At 43.2% G+C, this 23808-nt stretch overlaps 1 protein-coding gene across 1 annotated transcript in view; it reads left to right on the top strand.

The window, feature by feature from the left end:
* The window catches only part of PROC (protein C, inactivator of coagulation factors Va and VIIIa), a 99845-nt gene that overhangs the window by 40552 nt on the left and 35485 nt on the right, over nucleotides 1-23808 (top strand). Inside the window, exon 6 of the mRNA XM_044290859.1 lies at nucleotides 21086-21226. Within this exon, the coding sequence (XP_044146794.1) occupies nucleotides 21086-21226 (141 nt within the window). The remainder of the gene's footprint in view (nucleotides 1-21085; nucleotides 21227-23808) is intronic.

Below are 23808 nucleotides of genomic sequence, written 5' to 3'. Positions count from 1 at the left end.
TCGACGACATTGAGACCATAAGAGTGGTCAATAGATGTATAGAGAGATACAACATCAAAACTCACCAACACAAAATCCGCCGGTATATTAACCCCTTCACGCATCCCCACGTGCATGTACGTGATCGGCTTTCACTGTCAGCGCAGGGACCGAAGCGCTGAAGATTCAGTGAAGCCGGCGTGCTGGGGTTGCTAGGCAACCAGAGAAGCCGGAAGGAGTTGTATTAGACCCCTGACCCGCCCACGATCGCTGTGATTGGTCCAATACTGCAGAGGGACCAATCGCAGCGCATCGGGGCAGGTAAGGGGGGGTTAGGGAGGGACTGTGTGCCTCTCCTTCTCTGATCGTCCCCATTCCTGTCAGGGAAGCGATCAGAGAAGGAGAGTGTGACAAATATACTGTACCTGACATATGTATACTAGTCATGGAGTACTGCTACTTAGCGCTCCATGACTAGTATACTCCTCATCGCATTTAACTGTCACCATGTCTGCAGACATGGTGACAGCGCTGAGTGCCGGCTGTTACACACAGCCAGGCACTCAGGCTCAATGCCGAGGGGGGTCCTGTGACCCCCCGTATTGGCGATCGCTGCAAACCGCAGGTCAATTCAGACCTGCGGTTTGCAGCGCTTTATGTAGTTTCTGATCCCTGCGGTCCCTGACCGCAGGAATCAGAAACCTAAAAATTGCCCAAAATCTGTATTTTTTCGTTTTTTTTTTTAACCCCCCTGCACCCCTGAATTCATTTATGTGGCGGGGTGCAGGGGGGCGGTTTGTGGGCAGTGCGGGGCGGTGCGGCAGTTGCAGGAGGCGGGCGATGCGGCAGGCGGGATCGCGATCCCCCGCCCGCCTCCCATTATAATCATCGTTGGAGTCTAGTGGGTTATACCAGGGTGCCAGCACATTGCTGGCACCCTGGTATAAACGGCTGACATCGGTGATACGATGTCAGCCGTTTAACCCTTTCCATACCGCGGTCCGTACGGACCGCGGTATGGAAAAGGTTAACAGCTCAGGGAGCTCCCTCCCTCTCCCATCGGAGGGCTGCTGTACCTTTGCAGCCCCCCGATGGAGAGGGAGAGAGCCCCCAGACAGCCCCCCCAGAGCCCCGTCCTTACCCTTCCCCGTCTGCGCAGTTCTGACCATAACTGAGCAGACGGGGAAGGTTCCCATGGCAACAGGACGCCTTCTCAGGCGTCCTGCTGTCCATGGTGCTGAACAGATCTATGCTGAAAGCATAGATCTGTTCAGTGTAAGTAAAATATAGTACAGTGCAATATATATTGTACTGTACTGTATTATACAAACATCAGACCCACTGGATCTTCAAGAACCAAGTGGGTCTGGGTAAAAAAAAAAAGTGAAAAAAGTGAAGAAAAAAGTAAAAATCAAAAAACCCATTTATCACTAATTAAACATGAGAAAAATAAAATTCCCTACACATGTTTGGTATCGCCGCGTCCGTAACGACCTGATCTATAAAACGGTCATGTTACTTTTCCCGAACGGTGAACGCCATAAAAAAAAAAAAAAAAAACTATGATGAAATTGAAATTTTGCCCACCTTACTTCCCCAAAAAAGGTAATAAAAGTGATCAAAAAAGTCGCATGTACGCCAAAATTGTAACATTCAAACCGTCATCTCATCCCGCAAAAAATGAGACCCTACTTAAGATAATCACCCAAAAACTGAAAAAACTATGGCTCTTAGACTATGGAAACACTAAAACATCATTTTTTTTGTTTCAAAAATGAAATCATTATAAAACTTATATAAATAAAAAAAGTATACATATTAGGTATTGCCGCGTCCGTATCGACCGGCTCTATAAAAATATCACATGACCTAACCCCTCAGGTGACCACCGTAAAAAAATAAATAAAAAAACGGTGTAGAAAAAGCTATTTTTTGTCATCTTACGTCACAAAAAGTGTAATAGCAAGCGATCAAAAAGTCATATGCACCCCAACATAGTGCCAATCAAACCGTCATCTCATCTCGCAAAAAATGAGACCCTACTTAAGATAATCGCCCCAAAACTGTAAAAACTATGGCTCTTAGACTATGGAGAAACTAAAAAAAATTTTTGTTTTAAAAATGAAATCATTGTGTAAAACTTACATAAATAAAAAAAAGTATACATATTAGGTATCGCCGCGTCCGTGACAACCTGCTCTATAAAATTACCATATGATCTAACCTGTCAGATGAATGTTGTAAATAACAATAAAAAAACGATGCCAAAAAAGCTATTTCTTGTTACCTTGCCGCACAAAAAGTGTAATATAGAGCAACCAAAAATCATATGTACCCTAAACTAGTACCAACAAAACTGCCACCCTATCCCATAGTTTCTAAAATTGGGTCACTTTTTTGGAGTTTCTACTCTAGGGGTGCATCAGGGGGGCTTCAAATGGGACATGGTGTCAAAAAACCAGTCCAGCAAAACCTGCCTTCCAAAAACCATATGGCGCACCTTTCACTCTACGCCCCGCTGTGTGGCCGTACAGTAGTTTACAGCCACATATGGGGTGTTTCTGTAAATGGCAGAGTCAGGGCAATAAAGATACAGTCTTGTTTGGCTGTTAACCCTTGCTTTGTTAGTGGAAAAAATTGGTTAAAATGGAAAATTAGGCAAAAAAATGAAATTCTCAAATTTCATCCCCATTTGCCAATAACTCTTGTGCAACACCTAAAGGGTTAACGAAGTTTGTAAAATCAGTTTTGAATACCTTGAGGGGTGTACTTTCTTAGATGGGGTCACTTTTAGGGAGTTTCTACTCTAGGGGTGCATCAGGGGGCTTCAAATGGCACATGGTGTAAATAAACCAGTCCAGCAAAACCTGCCTTCCAAAAACCATACGGCGCACCTTTCACTCTACGCCCCGCTGTGTGGCCGTACAGTAGTTTACGGCCACATATGGGGTGTTTCTGTAAACGGCAGAGTCAGGGCAATAAAGATACAGTCTTGTTTGGATGTTAACCCTTGCTTTGTTAGTGGAAAAAATTGGTTAAAATGGAAAATTAGGCAAAAAAATGAAATTCTCAAATTTCATCCCCATTTGCCAATAACTCTTGTGCAACACCTAAAGGGTTAACAAAGTTTGTAAAATCAGTTTTGAATACCTTGAGGGGTGTAGTTTATAGAATAGGGTCATTTTTGGGTGGTTTCTATTATGTAAGCCTCGCAAAGTGACTTCAGACCTGTAGTGGTCCCTAAAAATTGGATTTCTGAAAAATTTCAAGATTTGCTTCTAAACTTCTAAGCCTTGTAACATCCCCAAAAAATAAAATATCATTCCCAAAATAATTCAAACATGAAGTACACATATGGAGAATGTAAAGTCATCACAATTTTTGGGGGTATTACTATGTATTACAGAAGTAGAGAAACTGAAACTTAGAAATTTGCTAATTTTTCCAAATTTGGGGTAAATTTGGTATTTTTTTATGCAAAATTTTTTTATTTTGGGACTTAATTTTTCCAGTGTCATGAAGTACAATATGTGACGAAAAAACAATCTCAGAACGGCCTGGATAAGTCAAAGCGTTTTAACGTTATCACCACTTAAAGTGACACTGGTCAGATTTGCAAAAAATGACCTGGTCTTTAAGGTGAAATAAGGCTGTGTCTTGAAGGGGTTAAGTGACCCCAACTTAGTTAGGAAATGACCAGTGTCCCTGATATAGGAGGGGGCCGTGGTCGCCTGGACCCGCAAAATTATGTCCAGGAAGATAGAGACAGTGTTAAAGATGGAGCCCCTGCCCGACACAATAGGTCGGCCAGGGGGATCCACCAGATTCTTGTGGATCTTTGGTAATACATAAATCACAGGAGAGACAGAAGAGATTGGCACCATTGAGGAGTGGAAATTTCCCTTGCCTTTCATGCTGCAACTGTAGTGGCATCATGAAAGGCAATGGTTTTGCGCACCCATATAGTGGCAAACTGTTTAAAATCAGAGGACACTACACATGTAGGTCCACTGATGTGGTATACATGATACAGTGGTTGTTAATGTGAATTGATTATGGACATCGGATTATATGATTGTCTGTACCTGTGAGGGGGAGGGTTTGTAGCTTGGAGCACACCCACTAATTAATTGGTATGGATATGTACCCTTATAAAATGTAGTGTGAGTCACTTGTAAACTTTTATGTAGCTTGATAAAGACTATATTGTCGAAATGTTGCTGCTGTCATTTTGGTGCAATAAAGAACATTGAACAAGGAAGCTTTTGGAGTGCCGTGACCTTCTTCATCTTTACATACATGATACAGTGCCCGTGCAGTTTGATATAAGTGGGGGAGACCACGATGGAATTGAGAGAGAGAATTAATAAACATAAAAGTACAATAAGAAAGGGTGCATTAGATAAACCGGTCTCAAAACATTTTATTGAACATAATCACTCTATAAATCAATTAAGATTTCGTGCCATTGATAGTGTAGGATATTTGAGACGGGGTGGGGACAGAAAGAGAATCCTGAGAAGAAAGGAGCTAAAATGGATTCATACGCTTAGGTCCCTTCAACCATTTGGCCTGAATATAGAATTTAACGTCACTTCCATCGACTAGGGTGAGAAACTAATTTGTCCTCTAGGTATTGGGACATCTTTTTATAATAATATGTGAAAAATAATCCTTGAGGATTCATCCCCCACTTTGTGGGGCAATCAGATATTCATAAATTCACTGACATGTTATAATCCTATGAATGTGAGTCTTTATATAATGTATCTACAATATATGATATAGGTACTTATTATTTATGTCTAATTATATACTTTCCTCCCCATTATAATCGGGGTTGTTTTTTGTGATGCATTGGGATATACCTCGCAGGCTATATGATCATGCTGAGTATGCGATTATTTCTACTGACATTTGTCAGAACTGTCCCATGCGATTATTGACTATATGGATCTAAGCCGATTTACCTTATTTGAACTACAGGAATGATTCCTGCAGATGCGTCCCCGTTACCATGGCACTGACGTTGCGCTGTATTGACACCGCACGTGAGGGTCCACGTGATGCGATCATCTGACGCACAAGGGCGCGTTTGGATGACGTCTGTGGACATGGCACGGGATCGCGGGTGTCATGAGTATTCAGAGATGGTTGATTGGCCACATGAATGAGCGCCGTCAGTTGCCGTGGATACGGTTGATACATCTGATCAAGTAAGTGCAGCTGTGCGCGGCTGCGCACTTCACATGGGACAACGCCGACATGAACAGCATCGTCATACTGAATCCCTGACCAGGTGCAAGGTAATGAATACATGAATAGAAGTGTTTTAAATGAATAGTGATTTACATTGATGATCTGAAGGGGTGTGTTCTTTTATGTGGGGTATATATACACCTATTGATGTTGATGTCATTAGGCTTGACAAAGGCTGAGTTTCAGCCGAAACGTTGCTGTTGTATTTGTCTTGAGGTCACAATAAAAATACTGGATGATGTGAGATGCTGCCGGTGCCATTTTTGCTTCTTTGTTCATCATATGGCCTGTTGGATCAAGGGCCAATGGCGAGGCTGCTGCATTGAATTTTCGCATCGACAAAAGACCGTTTGGTGCTGCTTCTACCCATATTTTTTTACCGCTGTCTCTCTGGTCTGACTGAGCTTACCTTCAGGCTGAGGGTGGAGGCGGAGCTCTGCCGACTTGGATGGAAGGCTGGGTAGCTCAAGGGCGCACAGCCGCGCACTGTGCGCCCTGATCTCTACGTTAACCCCCCCCCGACCCCTCCCACCCTTGAGCACGCAGAGCAGAGAGGGGGATGAGAGAAGAAGGAAGGGAAGGCCACTGAGTAGCCGAGCAGCCAGCCACCAGCAATTTCCTGCCTACCAGTGCCTTCTGGGACAGAAGTGGGCTCCTGGATTGGAGTGCAGCTGCTTTATTCTTCCCCAGCGCGACATTGGTGTTTGTCTCGAGTCCCCAGAGCCAGACCAAGAGCCAGACTGCAGCCAGACACCAGATCATCTTATTGTCCCGGTGGTAAGTAGACAATGCAATATGTTTATTATTTAATTGTTTAGTTATTAATACTACATTGGAAACTAATTTACCTCACATTAAAAGGACACTATAGTCCCAGAACCACTACAGTTTAATGTAGTGGTACTGGTGTCTATGGCCTGTTCCTGCAGAGAAAAGACACGATGCAGTACTGGTGTTAAAGGAGAACTATAGTGCCAGGAAAACAAACTAATTTTCCTGGCACTATATAGTTTTTAAGAGTTGGGCACCCTCGTGTCCCCCTCCCACTGGGCTGAAAGGGGTTAAAACCCCTTCAGCCACTTACCTTTCTCCAGCTCCGGCACTGGCAACTCTTCTCCCCGATCCTCCTCTCAGCTGCGAATGCTCATGCATTCAGAACTATGTTCCGCGTCTTCCCACTGTAATTTTCACTGTGAGAATCGTAGAAGCACCTCTAGCGGCTGTCAGGGAGACAGCTACAAGAAGCTTGATTAACCCTAAGGGAAACATAGCAGTTCTTTTAATTTAAATGCTGAGAAAGGGGTGGAACATATGTGATGTCCTGATATGGGCAGATCATCTAATAAGGGGAGGCGGCAATTTTTATCTTGCCTAGGGCGGCAAAAATCCTTGCACCGGCCCTGCACTTTATACAGGTATTCGGATATCCACGGAGGATACATTCTGACCAGGGAGCATGTTTTCAGGGTACTCTAATGAATGAACTGTACCAATTGTATGGGATTAAATGCTCCCGCACCACTCGGTATCACCCACAAGGAAACTGGGCATGCGAACGCTTAAATCGCACCTTGCTTCAGATGCTGCGGACTCTGGAAGATAGTCAAAAAGCCCAGCCCAGGCGTACCTACCTGAGTTGATGTGGGCCTATAACAACAGAGTACACAGTACCACCAGATACTCTCCACATATGCTCAACTTTGGACGAGACGGACGGGAGATTGAAGAACTCCACATGCCTAACCTGATGGAGCCCCCACGAGAAGTACCACCGCATGGGTGCAGGAGCACCGCCACCGGCTAAAAGCGGTCCACAAGGTTGTGGGGGAGTGCCTGGGGCAGGTGGTACACCCTAACCCAAGACCAGTGCAGAAAGATGGGTATGTCCCGGGTGATCGGTTGATGGTCAAAGCCAAGCGGCCATCTGGGAAGTTGGATGGACGGTGGGAGGCGGTCCCATACACGGTGAAGAGAACGGTAGACCCCGCTATACCTGTCTATGAGGTAGAGCTAGTAGGGACGGGGGACCCTGACGGAACTTAGACTGTAATATGTTGAGACGTTGCAATTTTGATGAGCTGGTGTGCGTGGAGGGGGTGCCTCCTCACGCTCCGAGTATGGAGGAAAGTCCCTCAGATGAGGAAGAGGAGGAATGGTCGGTTGTCTCTGCCCAGGTGTCCACAGAGATTCCGGCTGTGAAAGGTTTGCCACCCAGGTGCAATGCTGAACAGTCAACAGCTCCTCTCTTGCCAAATATTCCTGATGTCCCCAGTACTCCTGAGACCCTCAATCTGAGAAGGTCAGCGATGCCCAATGCTGGTGTGTCTCCACAGCGCTATGCCCATGATGAGTTTGTATGGGGAGAGTTGCCGAGGACGACAACTTCCAGTGGGGTGGCATGTGAGATTGTGGAACAGCTCTGCCTGTATAATGTTTATGCCTAAATTGTATTTGAACTGTCATTTGGCATTCCGGGCACTAGAGGCCACTGTTTTGCAGCTACAGCCAGCACACTCTGAGATTTACATATGCAAAGCAGATGATGACTCATGCAGGCTCCTTCTGAGAATAACCAGGAAGTCTGAGCTGATCTGACATGGTGGAAGGATTGTGCTGTGAGAGACTGAATTCGATTCCATCCTGGCTTGCGGATGTCCGGCAGTGAATGGACACTCAGAGGAAGGAGAGTAGCTGTCGTCCCCGTACTGGATCCAGCTCTTTGTAAGAGAGATTGTCCCAGGATGACTATTTACAGTGTGTGGACAGAAGCCTTATTACTAAGCAAGGCTGCACGGTTGCTGAAAGGTTGGTGGCCATCCCGGGTAAGCGGCATCCTGGGGCCCAGAGCGGAAGCAGGTCAGTACACCTGGTTACCGATTGTACTATACTGTGTGGCGCCTAAAGTAACAGAGACTAGCCTAGGCCTTGTATTAGCTAGATAGATAGGGTTATATCTTTGTTAGGCCTTACTGTACTGGACTGCAGAGCAGTAATTGACTTGCAGGCTCTACTGCGTCTGCCACCAGTTAGGTGTGTCCTCTGTAGTGGCACAGCCCAACTTGTAGGCTCTGCTGTGTGCGCCAACAGGCTAGGCCTGTCCCTCGGACAGGGACGGTGACTGTGGGCCTGGTGTATTACTTATTCGGTTTATACTTGTGGTATTACTATTTCCAAAGTAAAGTTTCTGTTCTTGCAAATAAGCTGGTGTCAGTGTCGTTTTTCTTGTCTGTGACTTCGCTGTATCCTGGGGAGCCCACCCCGGTACACGGCTTACACTCTTATATGAAGAAAAGACTGAAGAGACTTGTAGAACTTCTCAATAGTCCCCCTGATCTACTGAGCTAGTAACAATACTTGCTCTAACTCTAATAATTTGGGTGTATGTTAAGACAGCTCTTCTGACATCAGAGAGTGCCTTTCCTCCTGTTCCTGACCTTGTGGAAATAGCAAAAAAAAGCAGGACAATCTCCAGGGTAAGGCTACTTTCACACTAGCGTTCGGGTTTCCGTTCGTGAGCTCCGTTTGAAGGAGCTCACGAGCGGACCCGAACGCAGCCGTCCAGCCCTGATGCAGTCTGAATGGAGGCGGATCCGCTCAGACTGCATCAGTCTGGTGGCGTTCAGCCTCCGCTCCGCTCGCCTCCGCACGGACAGGCGGACAGCTGAACGCTGCTTGCAGCGTTCGGGTGTCCGCCTGGCCGTTCGGAGGCGTGCGGATCCGTGCGGATCCGTCCAGACTTTCAATGTAAGTCAATGGGGACGGATCCGTTTGAAGATGCCACAATGTGGCTCAATCTTCAAGCGGATCCGTCCCCCATTGACTTTACATTGAAAGTCTGGACGGATCCGTACTAGGCTATTTTCACACTTAGCTTTTTTTTGCTAAAATAATGCAGACGGATCCGTACTGAACGGAGCCTCCGTCTGCATTATTATGATCGGATCCGTTCAGAACGGATCCGATCGAACGCTAGCCGAACGCTAGTGTGAAAGTAGCCTTATGTTCTTAATTTATGAATTTTAGGGAGGAAACTAGGCATGGTTCATAATAATTAGACAAACCCGTAGATCTCTGACATAAGTTTCATTGTTTGACAATCCTGTAGCTCACTAGTATGCCTTTCAGAGGTGATGGCAACTATCAAGAAGATTTTGAAAATGATAAATCTGAGAGAAGAGTCTCCTAATGGTGTAAACTGATGTTTAGTCAGTGCTGCTGAAGAAGTCCTGTGAAGATGATGGTCAGAAAAACTGCTTCACAGCTGTGCGTTAATGGTGGTGAATTGCACCTTGCATGTTAAACTTCCATCTTTTTTTAATCCATTCTGCAAAATGTTGTAAGCCTTCAGGCAGTTTAAATAGGGCTAACAACCATGGTGGAAATTCTAACCTGTCCTTGCCAGCTCCTGGATGAAGCTCTGTTCCAGCCTATTTGTTGATGTAAACCTTTGATAAGTAATTTGTCTGAAAAACTGAACAAGCATTTGCTGATTGCACAGGTACGGTTAGAAGTGAGCTGAGCCCAGTCTGATAGCCCTGAAAACTTTCAGGTTGAATGATAACCACATCTTTTGCCACAATTTTTGGATTCACAATCTGTATACAGTCCCAGACAGAGGCATCTGTGGTGAGGACTGAGGCTAAAGGAATCAGATTGATCACTTAGTGGATGCTGGGGTATTAGCCACCACTACAGCTCTTGGCAAGTTGATGGATACATCCAAAAGTTCCTCGTCCTGGCACTTGTGGCATCTGTTGAGGGATGTGCAGGTAGATATCCGTAAGATGTATTGTGGCCAGAAAATTGTTCTTCAAAATCACCATTATTGATCAAACAGTTTTCATTTTGAATTTCCTCTATACCAGGAACCTCTCTCTTCAGATGGTACTTCTAATTCCACCTTTACCTAAAATCCCTGGAGGAGATGAAGAACATCTGGATTATTTTTTGTGTTTGGAGAAAAAGGCATCTGGAAGGAAATCTCTGAACTCCAGTGCATAGATTTCTCTTATTATTAAGGAGACCAAAGTGCCTGACTGGGTCCTGGACCATACACAAGAAGAATTTAAATTGGCTGGGCCTGAACTTTGAAAATCTTCTTTTTGTCCCCGAAAGGATCAAAGGGGTCGCTTTTCTTAGTGTCTGAACTTGGCTCCTATACCATTGATCAGAGACTTTGAAATGTTCCCTGCTTGGGGATCAAACAATGAATACGGGTGAAATGGCCGATTGCAGAAATAGTTCTTGGATGGAACATCCACAGGCCACTGTTTAATCCAAATAGCTGTTCTGGAAGCATTAGTGACCTGGAGATAAATAAAATACACTGGCTTCTTCTTTCTGCTCAGCTTTATAGGGTCCATGGTGATGGTTAATTAATTGGTTGATATATACTGCTTATTAACCTGTCTGTCTAGTTATACCTAGGGGACTTTAATCCCATTTGTAATTGTGCTGTTGTAGGACGTCCAAGAAACATTAGATTGTTGGGTTAATCCATCAATACAAAAAAAAGTTTTAAAAAATTAGGGTTAAAGAAGATAAAAGCAAAAGGGAATTGGAAACAAGTGATTCCGCAGAGGAGTTAGGTAAGGTTTTATAAAGGTAGAAGCATTTAAAACGCAAAAACGCTAAAAGAGAAATACTGGGATTTATGTGAACCGTAAAAGTATGAGATTGGAATTTGTCTATTTACTATTAATATTTTTTGGGTATATGAACTCTTTAATGTATGTGGTTTTGTAAAACACCATAAGTAGGGTTGTTAATTTGGTTGCTAAATGTCAATTCTGGATCCAATGTTGTGACCCTAGAATTTAGTGTCCTTGACTGTAATAATATGCAAGGCCTCACTAAAAGACTTTTAATGTGAAAAAATCTATTTTGTACAAAAAAAGTTATATGTAGCATTATTAGTAAGGGTGACTTCACACACGGCAGATTTTGTCATAGCAAATTTCTGAGATTGATAATCAGTTCAATGCAACCTGAATGGGGCTTTAAGAAATGCATGTGCTTTCCGACAAAACTAGTCTTTTCAGATACCGTAAATTGAACTGATTTTCAGTGGCAGAAATTATTTTGTAACAAAATCTGCTGTGTGTGGCACCCCAAGATTGCCAGTACACATTCAGTGTTGATCAGGTTTTGTGATGCAGTTTTTGAAGCCATAAACAGATGTGTGATTATAAAAAGACAAAAAATATAAGGCCCCTTTCACACGGGCGAGTTTTCCGTGCGGGTGCAATGCGTGAGGTGAACGCATTGCACCTGCACTGAATCCGGACCCATTCATTTCTATGGGGCTGTCCATATTAACAGTGATTTTCACGCATCACTTGTGCACAAAAAATGCACAATATATTGTGCATTTTTCACGCAACGCAGGCCCCATAGAAGTGAATGGGACTGCGTGAAAATCGCAAGCATCCGCAAGCAAGTGTGGATGGGGTGCGATTTGCACGCATGGTTGCTAGGTGACGATCGAGATGGGGATCCGATCTTTATTATTTTCCCTTATAACATAGTTATAAGGGAATATAATAGCATTCTTACTACAGAATGCAAAGTAAATTAAGGATGGAGGGGTTAAAAAAAAATTCTAATAATTAAATTCACCTCATCCACTTGTTCGCGCTGCCCGGCCCGTCTTCTTTCTTCTTCTTTGATGACCTGGGAGGAAACGGACCTTTGGTGACGTCACTGCGCTCATCACATGGCCCATCACCATGGTGATGGACCATGTGATGAGAGCGGAGCCATCACATGGCCCATCACCATGGTGATGGACCATGTGATGAGCTCAGTGACGTCACCAAAGATCCCTTTCCTCCCAGGTCCTCAAAGAAGAAGAAAGAAGACGAGTCGGGCAGCGCGAACAAGTGGATGAGGTGAGTTTAATTTATTATTTTTTTAACCCCTCCATCCCTAATTTACTTTGCATTCTGTAGTAAGAATGTTATTATTATCCCTTATAACCATGTTATAAGGGAAAATAATAAAATTTACACAACACCGATCTCAAACCCGAACTTCTGTGAAGAAGTCCGGGTTCAGGTCTGGGTACCAAACATGCCAATTTTTCTCACACGCGTGCAAAACGCATTAAAAACGCTTTGCACTCGCGGGGAAAAAATCACACATTTTCCTGCAACGCACCCGCATCTTTTACCTCACATCACCCCCAACGCCTGTGTAAAAGAGGCCAACAGTATCAGGAGTGAATCATAAGAGGAGAGAAATGGACAGGATGAATCCACTCCTGGTTTTGCTATCAAAACTGCATCAAGAAACCACACCAAGTGGCTGCACCCTAAGGTTGCTGACACACGTTCAGGTTTTTTTATGCAGTTTTTGAAGCCAAAACGAGAAGCGGATAAAAATAAATAAATATATGTATTATCTGTCCTAAAGGGGGTTGTACCAAGTACTAATGTTATCACCTATAGGTGGGGGTCTGACCGTTGGGACCCCAGCACGCATACTGCCACTCCATTCAGTGTGCATGGGTCCACCAGAGATAGTCAAGTACTGCACTCGGCTATGTCCAGCAGCCCCACAGAGAATGAATGGAGTGGCAGGGTGCATGCTCTGCCTGCCACTCTTTTAGGATGGAGCCTTTAATACTTGGGACAACCACTTTAATACTTTCCTCCTTTACGATTAACCTCTGATTTTAGTTTCAAAAATTGCATTAATTAAACTTTAACATGTAGCAGCACCTTAAAGGGGTTGTCTCAGCAAATGGCATTTATCATGTAGAGAAAGTTAGTACAAGGCACTTACTAATGTATTGTAATTGTCCATATTGCCTCATTTCCTGGCTTGGTTCATTTTTCCATCACATTATACACTGCTCGTTTCCAGCAGCAGAGGCCGTACTTGCACACTTTAGGAAAACGTTCCCACCAGAGAGGCCAGCACCTTTTTCTATAGTGTGCAAGCACGGCCACTGCTGCTGGATTGCAAGGTGGTCGTAACCCCTGGAAATGAGCAGTGTATAATGTGATGGAAAACTGAATCCAGCCAGCAAAGGTGGCAATATGGACAATCACAATACATTAGTAAGTGCCTTGTATTAAGTTTCTCTACATGATAAATGTCATATGCTGAAGTGAAACAACCCCTTTAAAGCGGCTCTGTCACCAGGATTAACCCCATTAAACCAGAAATACTTGCTGGTATGGCTCATCATGCTGATTAAAATGTTATTTTCTTTTTGTCTCTATGCTAAACAGCTGCTAATCAACAACTTTTATTCATATGCGAATGGTAAGTTGGAGCACCAGGAGGTGGGGCTGAATCCTTTGAGCACTGCTTTGTAGCCTCCCCCCTCCCGTTCTTGTGCTCTGCACACTCCCCCTCTCTTTCATTGACAGGGCTGGACATCAGCATGATGAGGGCAGAGCTATGTCCTAGCATCTGCATATAATATACACTATGTACTATAGCTTTGCCACACCGAGATCTACTCAGAAAGCTAATATACATATTACTGCTGTATTCACAGGCACAATATATGATTATGAAGACACCAGTAATATGTGTTAGCTTATAAGCATAGAAAAAACATATATCTATGTTTGTTAATGCTATAGCTTTATCCTAAGTGCATTGTTTTGCATGTAGAGATCCCAGGTTTGAATCCTTGGAGAGACTCCCAGGTTTTTTTTCTTTAGATATTTTTTTCTTCCACATTTAACTCATGATAACAGTCTACACTCACCTAAAGAATTATTAGGAACACCATACTAATACGGTGTTGGACCCCCTTTTGCCTTCAGAACTGCCTTAATTCTACATGGCATTGATTCAACAAGGTGCTGATAGCATTCTTTAGAAATGTTGGCCCATATTGATAGGATAGCATCTTGCAGTTAATGGAGATTTGAGGGATGCACATCCAGGGCACGAAGCTCCCGTTCCACCACATCCCAAAGATGCTCTATTGGGTTGAGATCTGGTGACTGTGGGGGCCATTTTAGTACAGTGAACTCATTGTCATGTTCAAGAAACCAATTTGAAATGATTCTAGCTTTGTGACATGGTGCATTATCCTGCTGGAAGTAGCCATCAGAGGATGGGTACATGGTGGTCATGAAGAGATGGACATGGTCAGAAACAATGCTCAGGTAGACTGTGGCATTTAAACGATGGCCAATTGGCACTAAGGGGCCTAAAGTGTGCCCAGAAAACATCCCCCACACCATTACACCACCACCACCAGCCTGCACAGTGGTAACAAGGCATGATGGATACATGTTCTCATTCTGTTTACGCCAAATTTGGACTCTACCATTTGAATGTCTCAACAGAAATCGAGACTCATCAGACCAGGCAACATTTTTCCAGTCTTCAACAGTCCAATTTTGGTGAGCTCGTGCAAATTGTAGCCTCTTTTTCCTATTTGTAGTGGAGATAAGTGGTACCCGGTGGGGTCTTCTGCTGTTGTAGCCCATCCGCCTCAAGGTTGTGCGTGTTGTGGCTTCACAAATGCTTTGCTGCATACCTCGGTTGTAACGAGTGGTTATTTCAGTCAACGTTGCTCTTCTTTCAGCTTGAATCAGTCGGCCCATTCTCCTCTGACCTCTAGCATCAACAAGGCATTTTGGCCCACAGGACTGCCGCATACTGGATGTTTTTCCCTTTTCACACCATTCTTTGTAAACCCTAGAAATGGTTGTGCGTGAAAAATCCCAGTAACTGAGCAGATTGTGAAATACTCAGACCGGCCCGTCTTGACCAGGACCATAACCCTACATGCATTGAAGCAACTGCCATGTGATTGGTTGACTAGATAATCGCATTAACGAGAAATAGAACAGGTGTTCCTAATAATTCTTTAGGTGAGTGTATATCCTTATCATATTGAGAATAATGTGCTGTTACTCTACCTTTTCACACACTGTGTATTTATACCTAATTCCTATAGACTCTATATGCTTTTCTCCTTTAACTTTGATTAAGTCTTGCCTATTGTGTATGACATACAGTACATGTGTACTATAACCTCATATTTGATATTTTCAATAAAAATCATTGTTCAAAAAAAAAAGCTCATAAATATTGCCGATTTCTTTCTAATCATATATTGTGCCTGTGAGTAAACCAGTAATAGTTTTCAGGTTTCTAAGCAAAAAAAAAGAAAAAGAAAAAACAACAGTATTCTCAATATACAGACGTGGACAAAATTGTTGGTACCCTTTGGTCAATGAAAGAAAAAGTCACAATGGTCACAGAAATAACTTTAATCTGACAAAAGTAATAATAAATTAAAATTCTATAAATGTTAACCAATGAAAGTCAGACATTGTTTTTCAACCATGCTTCAACAGAATTATGTAAAAAAATAAACTCATGAAACAGGCATGGACAAAAATGATGGTACCCCTAGAAAACACAGAACATAATGTGACCAAAGGGACATGTTAATTCAAGGTGTGTCCACTAATTAGCATCACAGGTGTCTACAACCTTGTAATCAGCCATTGGGCCTATATATATGGCTCCAGGTAATCACTGTGTTGTTTGGTGATATGGTGTGTACCACACTCGACATGGACCAGAGGAAGCAAAGGAAAGAGCTGTCTCAAGAGATCAGAAAGAAAATTATAGACAAGCATGTTAAAGGTAAAGGCTATAAGACCATCTCCAAGCAACTAGATGTTCCTGTGAGTACAGTTGCACATATTATTCATAAGTTTAAGATCCATGGGACTGTAGCCAACCTCCCTGGACGTGGCCGCAGGAGGAAAATTGATGACAAATCTAAGAGACGGATAATCCAAATGGTAACAAAAGAGCCTAGAAAGACTTCTAAAGAGATTCAAGGTGAACTTCATGCTCAAGGAACATCAGTGTCAGATCGCACCATCCGTCGTTGTTTGAGCCAAAGTGGACTACATGGGAGACGACCAAGGAGGACACCATTGTTGAAAACGAATCATAAAAAAGCAAGACTGGAATATGCCAAACTACATGTTGACAAGCCACAAAGCTTCTGGGAGAATGTCCTGTGGACAGATGAGACAAAAATCGAAGTTTTTGCCAAGGCACATCAGCTGTATGTTCACAGACGAAAAAATGAAGCATATCAAGAAAAGAACACTGTCCCTACTGTGAAACATGGAGGAGGCTCTGTTATGTTCTGGGGCTGCTTTGCTGCGTCTGGCACAGGGTGTCTTGAATCTGTGCAGGGTACAATGAAATCTCAAGACTATCAAGGAATTCTAGAGAGAAATGTACTAGCCAGTGTCAGAAAGCTTGGTCTCAGTCGCAGGTCATGGGTCTTGCAACAGGACAATGACCCAAAACACACCGCTAAAAACACCCAAGAATGGCTAAGAGGAAAAAATTGGACTATTCTAAAGTGGCCTTCTATGAGCCCTGACCTCAATCCTATTGAGCATCTTTGGAAGGAGCTGAAACATGCAGTCTGGAAAAGGCACCCTTCAAACCGGACACAACTGGAGCAGTTTGCTCATGAGGAGTGGGCCAAAATACCTGCTGAGAGGTGCAGATGTCTCATTGACAGTTACAGGAAGCGTTTGATTGCAGTGATTGCCTCAAAAGGTTGCGCAACAAAATATTAAGTTAGGGGTACCATCATTTTTGTCCATGCCTGTTTCATGAGTTTATTTTTTTACATAATTCTGTTGAAGCATGGTTGAAAAACAATGTCTGACTTTCATTGGTTAACATTTATAGAATTTTAATTTATTATTACTTTTGTCAGATTAAAGTTATTTCTGTGACCATTGTGACTTTTTCTTTCATTGACCAAAGGGTACCAACAATTTTGTCCACGTCTGTAGTAAGGCACAGGTTGTGTTACAAAGCAGTGCTCACAGCAGTGGCATATCTATAGAGGTCGCAGTTGCGACTGGGCCCCTAAGCCTAGGGGGCACACAGGGCCCCACTTGCCAGTGGCACTGTATTTTTCCCTTTATAAGACACAGCGCGTCTTATAAAGTGAATACTAATGTGCGTTTCCAATATGGAAGCTCTCACTAGTCTACAAGAGGCGGGAGGAGTGAAGCGCTGCGAGGGCTGTATTTACACCTCCTCTGTGGTCCTCTCTGGACTGGTACAGCATCAGGACATAGTGCGCACACTTTAACCTGGCGCTGCAGGCACTCAGGTGACAGTGCAGCACGGGCCCAGAGAAAACCAGGATCTAAGAGATCCAGGGAGGCCGCTAGACCTGCAGAGGAGCAGCCGACCAGGAGAGGTAAGTTAACTTATTTGAGGTCTGATACTTAAGGGGGCCTGACATGGAGGTCTAATGGGGATCTGATCTGAAGTCTGATACTGGAGGGGTCTGACATGGAGGTCTAATGGGGATCTGATCTGATATCTGAAATGGGGGTCTGATCTGAGGTCTGATACTGGGGGATCTGACATAGAGGTCTAATGGGGATCTGATCTGAAGTCTGATACTGGAGGGGTCTGACATGGGGATCTAATGGGGATCTGATCTGATATCTGAAATGGGGTTCTGAACTGAGGTGTGATATGGGGATCTGATTTGATGATGTTATATATATTTTATTTGAGGTATGATATGCGGGTCTGATATGAGAGTCTGATCTGAAAGGTAAGAGTGTATTTTTTGTACTGGCGTTCAATATGAGGGGTATTTTTTATTACTGGTGCACATTGTAAGGGAGTATTTGCACTGACGCACATTATAAGGGGGTATTTTTGTGGCTCAAATTCTTTTTTTTAGAAGAGCCAATATAGTAGCAATACAATGAGAACAGCCAGATTGCAAGTCGAGGCTGTGTACAGCTGTGAATCCTTACATACAATCACAATACAAGTACGTAGATACATTGTAGTAGAACAAGTACCAGAATATAACTCGGGAATCCAGCTTCCATTGCAAAGAAATCACAAGATCCCAGTTACAGGAGCATACATGGGTATAAAGCTCAAACATAAACTACACAACAGAGGACGAATACCAGGACAAGACCACAGACGAACAGGAGGGAAGAGGGGGGAGGGGGGGGGACCCTGATAGTACCAGCAGAGGTTTAAAAAAACATGCGGAGCAAATCCTAGACTTCACGGACCGTAATTGAAGTACTCACTGGTGTGGGCGCTGCTGATGGACCAGGTGAAGACAGTAACAACTGCCTGGCAGATGTAATCCCCCTAGGGACTGGCGACACCCCTATTTAGCCACGAGCTAAACTCAGGAGAACCCTTGAACAAGATCCAAGGAGTCCAAATCTTTAGGAACTTAGTGGAGTTACCCATGTCCTCCGCCCAGAGCTCCTTCATTCTGAAGATTTTATCGAAATAAGAGGGTATTTTTGTACTGGCACATATTATAAGGGTGTAGTTTTGTGCTAGCGCACATCATAGGGTGGTATTTTTGTACTGGCACATATTATAAGGGTGTAGTTTTGTGCTAGCGCACATCATAGGGTGGTATTTTTGTACTGACACACATGATAAGGGGGTATTTTTGTACTGGCACACATGATAAGGGGGTATTTTTGTACTGGCACACATGATAAGGGGGTATTTTTATTGGCCCACATTCTAAGGGGATATTTTTGTACTGGCACACATTAAGGAATATTTTTCTACTGGCACAGATTATGAGGAGAATTATTACTACTGGGGGACTACGGGGAACATGATTACTAGTTTGAGCACAATGAAGGCATTATTACTATTGGGGGCACTGTTAGCACTAAGTACAGATAATTATTTATATTGGTGGGAGCACTATTACTGTGGGGTGCACCCTGACAGTATCAGTTTACCACAGTTACTTTTGGGGGACATTATGTTTACACTATTAGTGTCAAGGACACTATTTGCTGGGCGTAGTAATTTTTTAGGGCACTGTGTGCCAATAACTATTGAAGGGGGCACTATTTGTGAGGTACTAGTATCTTCAGGTGGACTGTTTCTGCACAGCAGGCACAATATTGGAGGTGGAAGGATGGGATGTTGAGAAGATGTGAGGATGATGAAAAATTAGCAAACTAAGATGTCTCTTTGTCAAACTGCAGAGATAAGAGAAGGCTGAAAGAAGTCATCATGGCGGTCTTAATTAAGAGAATGATAAAGAGGATATCTATATCAGAGTAGACGTCACTAGATGTAAAAGGTATGTGGGGCTGTATTACCCTGTATGTAATGTTTTCCAAGTATCTCTTTAACAGCAGGGCTGGAGGGAAGGGGTTAGGTTGAAAATATATGGCATGGGTATGGGGGGGCACAGTTTAATTTTTTTCCTCAGGTAGCAGAAAGGAGGACCCAAGCTTAAGTCTTGCAATAGGGCCTATGAGCCTTTAGCTACACCCTTGGCTCAAAAGATTTAGCCCCGCCCCCTGGTGCTCCAATGTCTCATTTACATATGAATGAAAATGCAGATTTCTCTGCAGCTGTTTAGCATACAGACAAAAGAAAGGTGTTGTTTTAATCAGCATGATGCGCCCTACCAGCCAGTATGTCTGTTTAATAGGATTGATCCTGGTGACAGAGACGTTTTAAGGTTGCCCATACAGAATGTGATTTCACTGAACAAACTGGAAAAGTATAAATTTTCTGAAGAAACTGCCTAGGAAAATGTTTAAAATAACATCATAAACTTTATTAAATTTTCATAATAAAAAAAGGGAAGGGGACACTGTGGTAATAAGAATAATCCCAGTTTGGCAGACCCCGCTGAGTGTGACCATGTGAATAACACTCAACCAAAAAGCCTCCTATGCCCTGACAGGTGCAGTAAATTTGTCGTGCAGCCAGAGAGCACCTTCAGGGGGGTGAGGTCGAGAGATAGAGGATACCGGCCACAGTTGGAGTAGGTCAAATAAGGCAACCAGCTGTGGGTGAGTTACACTAACATAACAGGTGTAACAAATGCAGAATGCTATAATCTATAGTTTGTGCAGATTGTAGGTGCAGCTTCTGGGACACAAGTATATAACTAGAGCCTTATGTGCGGCTGATGTATAATACCAGGTCTGGTGTGAGGTAGACCATCAGATTAGTGAATCCTGGTCTAGGCAAACTGCCCTGGATATTCAGCCTCCATGTGGGTAGCTATCAAGAACTGCCGTTCAGTTGCTAAAACCCTGTCTGACCAAGTTAGTCATGCTCAATGCTGTATTTACTAGAAGTGTTTCTGCAGTCCTGGTTGGTTTTGGACTGCTTTATCAACAGCTGTGGCCACACAAGCGCCAGATAACGCTGCACATTATCAGTGTGGCGTCCTGTCTTCCTGCTTTTATGTATTAACATCAGCACAGCTGATAAAGCAGTCCAAAACCAACCGGGACTACAGAATCGCATTGAGCGATGACTAACTTAGTTAGACAGGGTTTTAGCACTGGGGTTATGCCTATTATTACAATGTCCCTCTGTTTTTAATATGAGAATTGAATAAAGTTTATGTTATTTTCAACATTTTCCTAGGTAGTGACCATACAGAATGTGGCTTCTGCTTGCGTCTCACTGCCAATTTGCTAACCGTACCTGTACTTGCTGGGCTGCGCCTGTACATGCTGTTTGGAACAACAAATAGAATGTACACGTGCGGCCGAGAAAAAAAGTGCTTGGAAAAAGACTTCATTGAAGAATCATGTCTCCCTTTGGTAATGATGCCTGCCACACAGAGAATGAGGTCATCCATTATTGATGTCCTGAAATCCATGATAAAATTGAGATTTTCAGAGAAAAAGGTTTAAATATTGTCAATTTTCACACATAATCGCCAGTCCTACACTGTAAAAGATATACTTTATTATTCAGAACAGGAGCATTGACTGCCAACATTATATCATTGTACAACATTATGATGCTAACCCAATGTTCTTGCTTATAGAAGTGACGCATTTCAACTGCTCCGTAAATAATGGAGGTTGCATCCATTTCTGTAAAGAGACTGATAACAGTACGTCTCGTGCCTGCAGCTGTGCTTCAGGATACAAGCTAGGTGATGACCATCGTAGCTGTCAACCAGTTGGTAAGTTCCAGCTCCTAATCACCTCATCTATGGGCGTTACTACCAGGGTAGCAGGCATAGCATCTTCTATGCGACCAATAACTAATGGGGCCCATCTCCACCTACATCATGTGCAGTTAGTGATGTATATGGATAATGAAAGAGTGCATTCTTTTAGCATTTTTCTGTGCTGTGACATCACTGATTTGTTTATTTCTTTATTTATCATTCTTTTGTGACATCTCTGTGAGCTTTATTGCTGTACTGTGACATCATTGTGCACATTATACCCACTATTGTGACATCACTTTGTGCATTATGCCTGGGAATTAGGGAAACCAACATAACCATAGGCTTCCCATGTTCTGAACTTCACTTGAAGGTGGTCATGGTGAAGTAGGACACATTCCAGGTTTTGCTATGGATCCTATTTACGCCGCAGTTCACCCACCCTATCCGTTTTCATGCTACTAGTGATATACATTTACAAAGAAAATGTAAATATAATATGGTGGTGGAGTCAGTGTCAAAACAGTGGTCATGGTCTATTTTAGAAGGTGAAATATAACACTGTTTGTATCCTTAGGGTTGACCAGTTTTATGTCGCCTTTTATGTACCAGTTTTTTGACCTAATAGAAAAACAAGAAAAGAAAATTGTATAATTATTTGACCAGTTTAAGACCAGGCAATTTACTCCTCTTCCAGACCATATTCATTTTCGTTTTTCAAAAGCTTAACTTTTTTCATTTAGTTTTTTGAATCATTTCTTACTTTATTAACTAACTAACTTGTGGCTTTATTTTGATGCCATTTGTATTAAGTCTAGTACATTTTTATAGTGTGTTCCCTTTTTGTTATGGTTGTTTTAATAAGGCTACTTTCACACTGGCGTTCTGGCTTTCCGTTAGTGAGATCCGTTCAGGGCTCTCACAAGCGGTCCAAAACGGATCAGTTTTGCCCTAATGCATTCTAAATGTAAAATGATCCGCTCAGAATGCATCAGTTTGCATTAGTTCAGTCTCCATTCCGCTTTGGAGGCGGAAGCAGCGTTTTGGTGTCTGTCTGACGAAACTGAGCCAAACGGATCCGTTCTGACACACAATGTAAGTCAATGGGGACGGATCCATTTTCTATGACACAATCTGGCACAATAAAAAACGGATCCGTCCTCCATTGACTTTCTATGGTGTTTAAGACGGATTAGTCTTGGCTATGTTAAAGATAATACAAACGGATCAGTTCTGAACGGATGCAGACGGTTGTGTTATCTGAATGGATCCGTCTGTGCAGATCCATGACGGATCCGCACCAAATGCAAGTGTGAAAGTAGCCTAAATTGGATGTTCAGTTTGCGGTTGCCAGGGGGTCGGGCTAGAAGTTGCAGTGTGGGCTAGTGGTGGCACTTTTTTTTTTTTTGTCTCTATTTCTTTTTCTTTACATATTAAGCCACTCATAAGGTTATACAAGACCTTTTGGCGGAGGGGACTGCCTGTAACAAAGGTTTTTATTGAGCGCTGTGTATGCAATGATGGAGAAGGCAGGGACGGTAGAAACATCTTTGCTTCCTCAATGGGGAGCCTGGCTGTCACTGATGTTGCACACTCTTTCTGGAGCTGCTATCCCTCCAAGAAAGTTCCAAAATCTCCTTGTAGAGTTAACTGGACCACTCAGGCATTTAAAAGTCTATGGGCAGTGGTTAAATATGCAGTAACTAAAGGGATTCTTTCACCTCTTTTTACCCTATAGAGATGCGGACATGCACGGGTAGATCGCCGCTAGCATGTCCGCAATATACATGTCCCATATCTCTGAGTGGTTTTATTGAGTGTAAAAAAAGATTTTATATATATATATGTAAATCAGCCTGGTAATGAACCAAAGGGGCTGTACTAACCGTTCTGGAGCCCAGCCATGCCCCCTGTGAATGAGCCCAGCACCTCCTGCATCTAGAAATCTCCTCCTTGCTCACGAAGTCAGATGGGCGTAATCTCGTGGTGCGCGAGCTCGCGCATGCGCAGCGCCGGCATAGTGTTCCTTCACTGTGCTGGTATCAGCTTCAGGGAAGGAACTGCGCATGCGCAAGCTCGCGCACCACGAGATTACGGCGATCTGACTTCGTGAGCAAGGAGGAGATTCGGGCGTGGCTGGGCTCCAGAACAGTTAGCCCCTTGGGGTCATTACCAGGCTGATTTACATATATATAAAATTATTTTTTACACTCAATAAAACCACTCAGAGATATGGGACAGGTATATTGCGGACATGCTAGCGGCGATCTAGCCGTGCATGTCCGCATCTCTATATATGTATGTGTTCATTTTATCTAGTGCTAGTATTTTTATTCATGATACGCCCTACAATGTTTGACTTGGGTTAGTTGTCACATAGAAGGAATAACAGCTATTTGCATGGTTATGGACTGACTGAGCGATAATTTTAGTCATCACAGGTAGATATATTGTAGAGATGAGAAAATAATTTCTAAACTAATAAGATTCCTCATAAATTTGACAAAAATTATTTTACCCAATGAATCCAAAGTTTTGATTCAGACGTATCACACAGAATGGCATCTGCCAGTTTACTTTTAAAATGTTGTGCA

This window comes from Bufo gargarizans, chromosome 4, assembly GCF_014858855.1.
Source record: "Bufo gargarizans isolate SCDJY-AF-19 chromosome 4, ASM1485885v1, whole genome shotgun sequence".
NCBI lineage: Eukaryota > Metazoa > Chordata > Amphibia > Anura > Bufonidae > Bufo > Bufo gargarizans.
The sequence above is the reverse complement of the archived record's forward strand: the minus strand, read 5'-3'. Positions and strand labels throughout refer to the sequence as shown.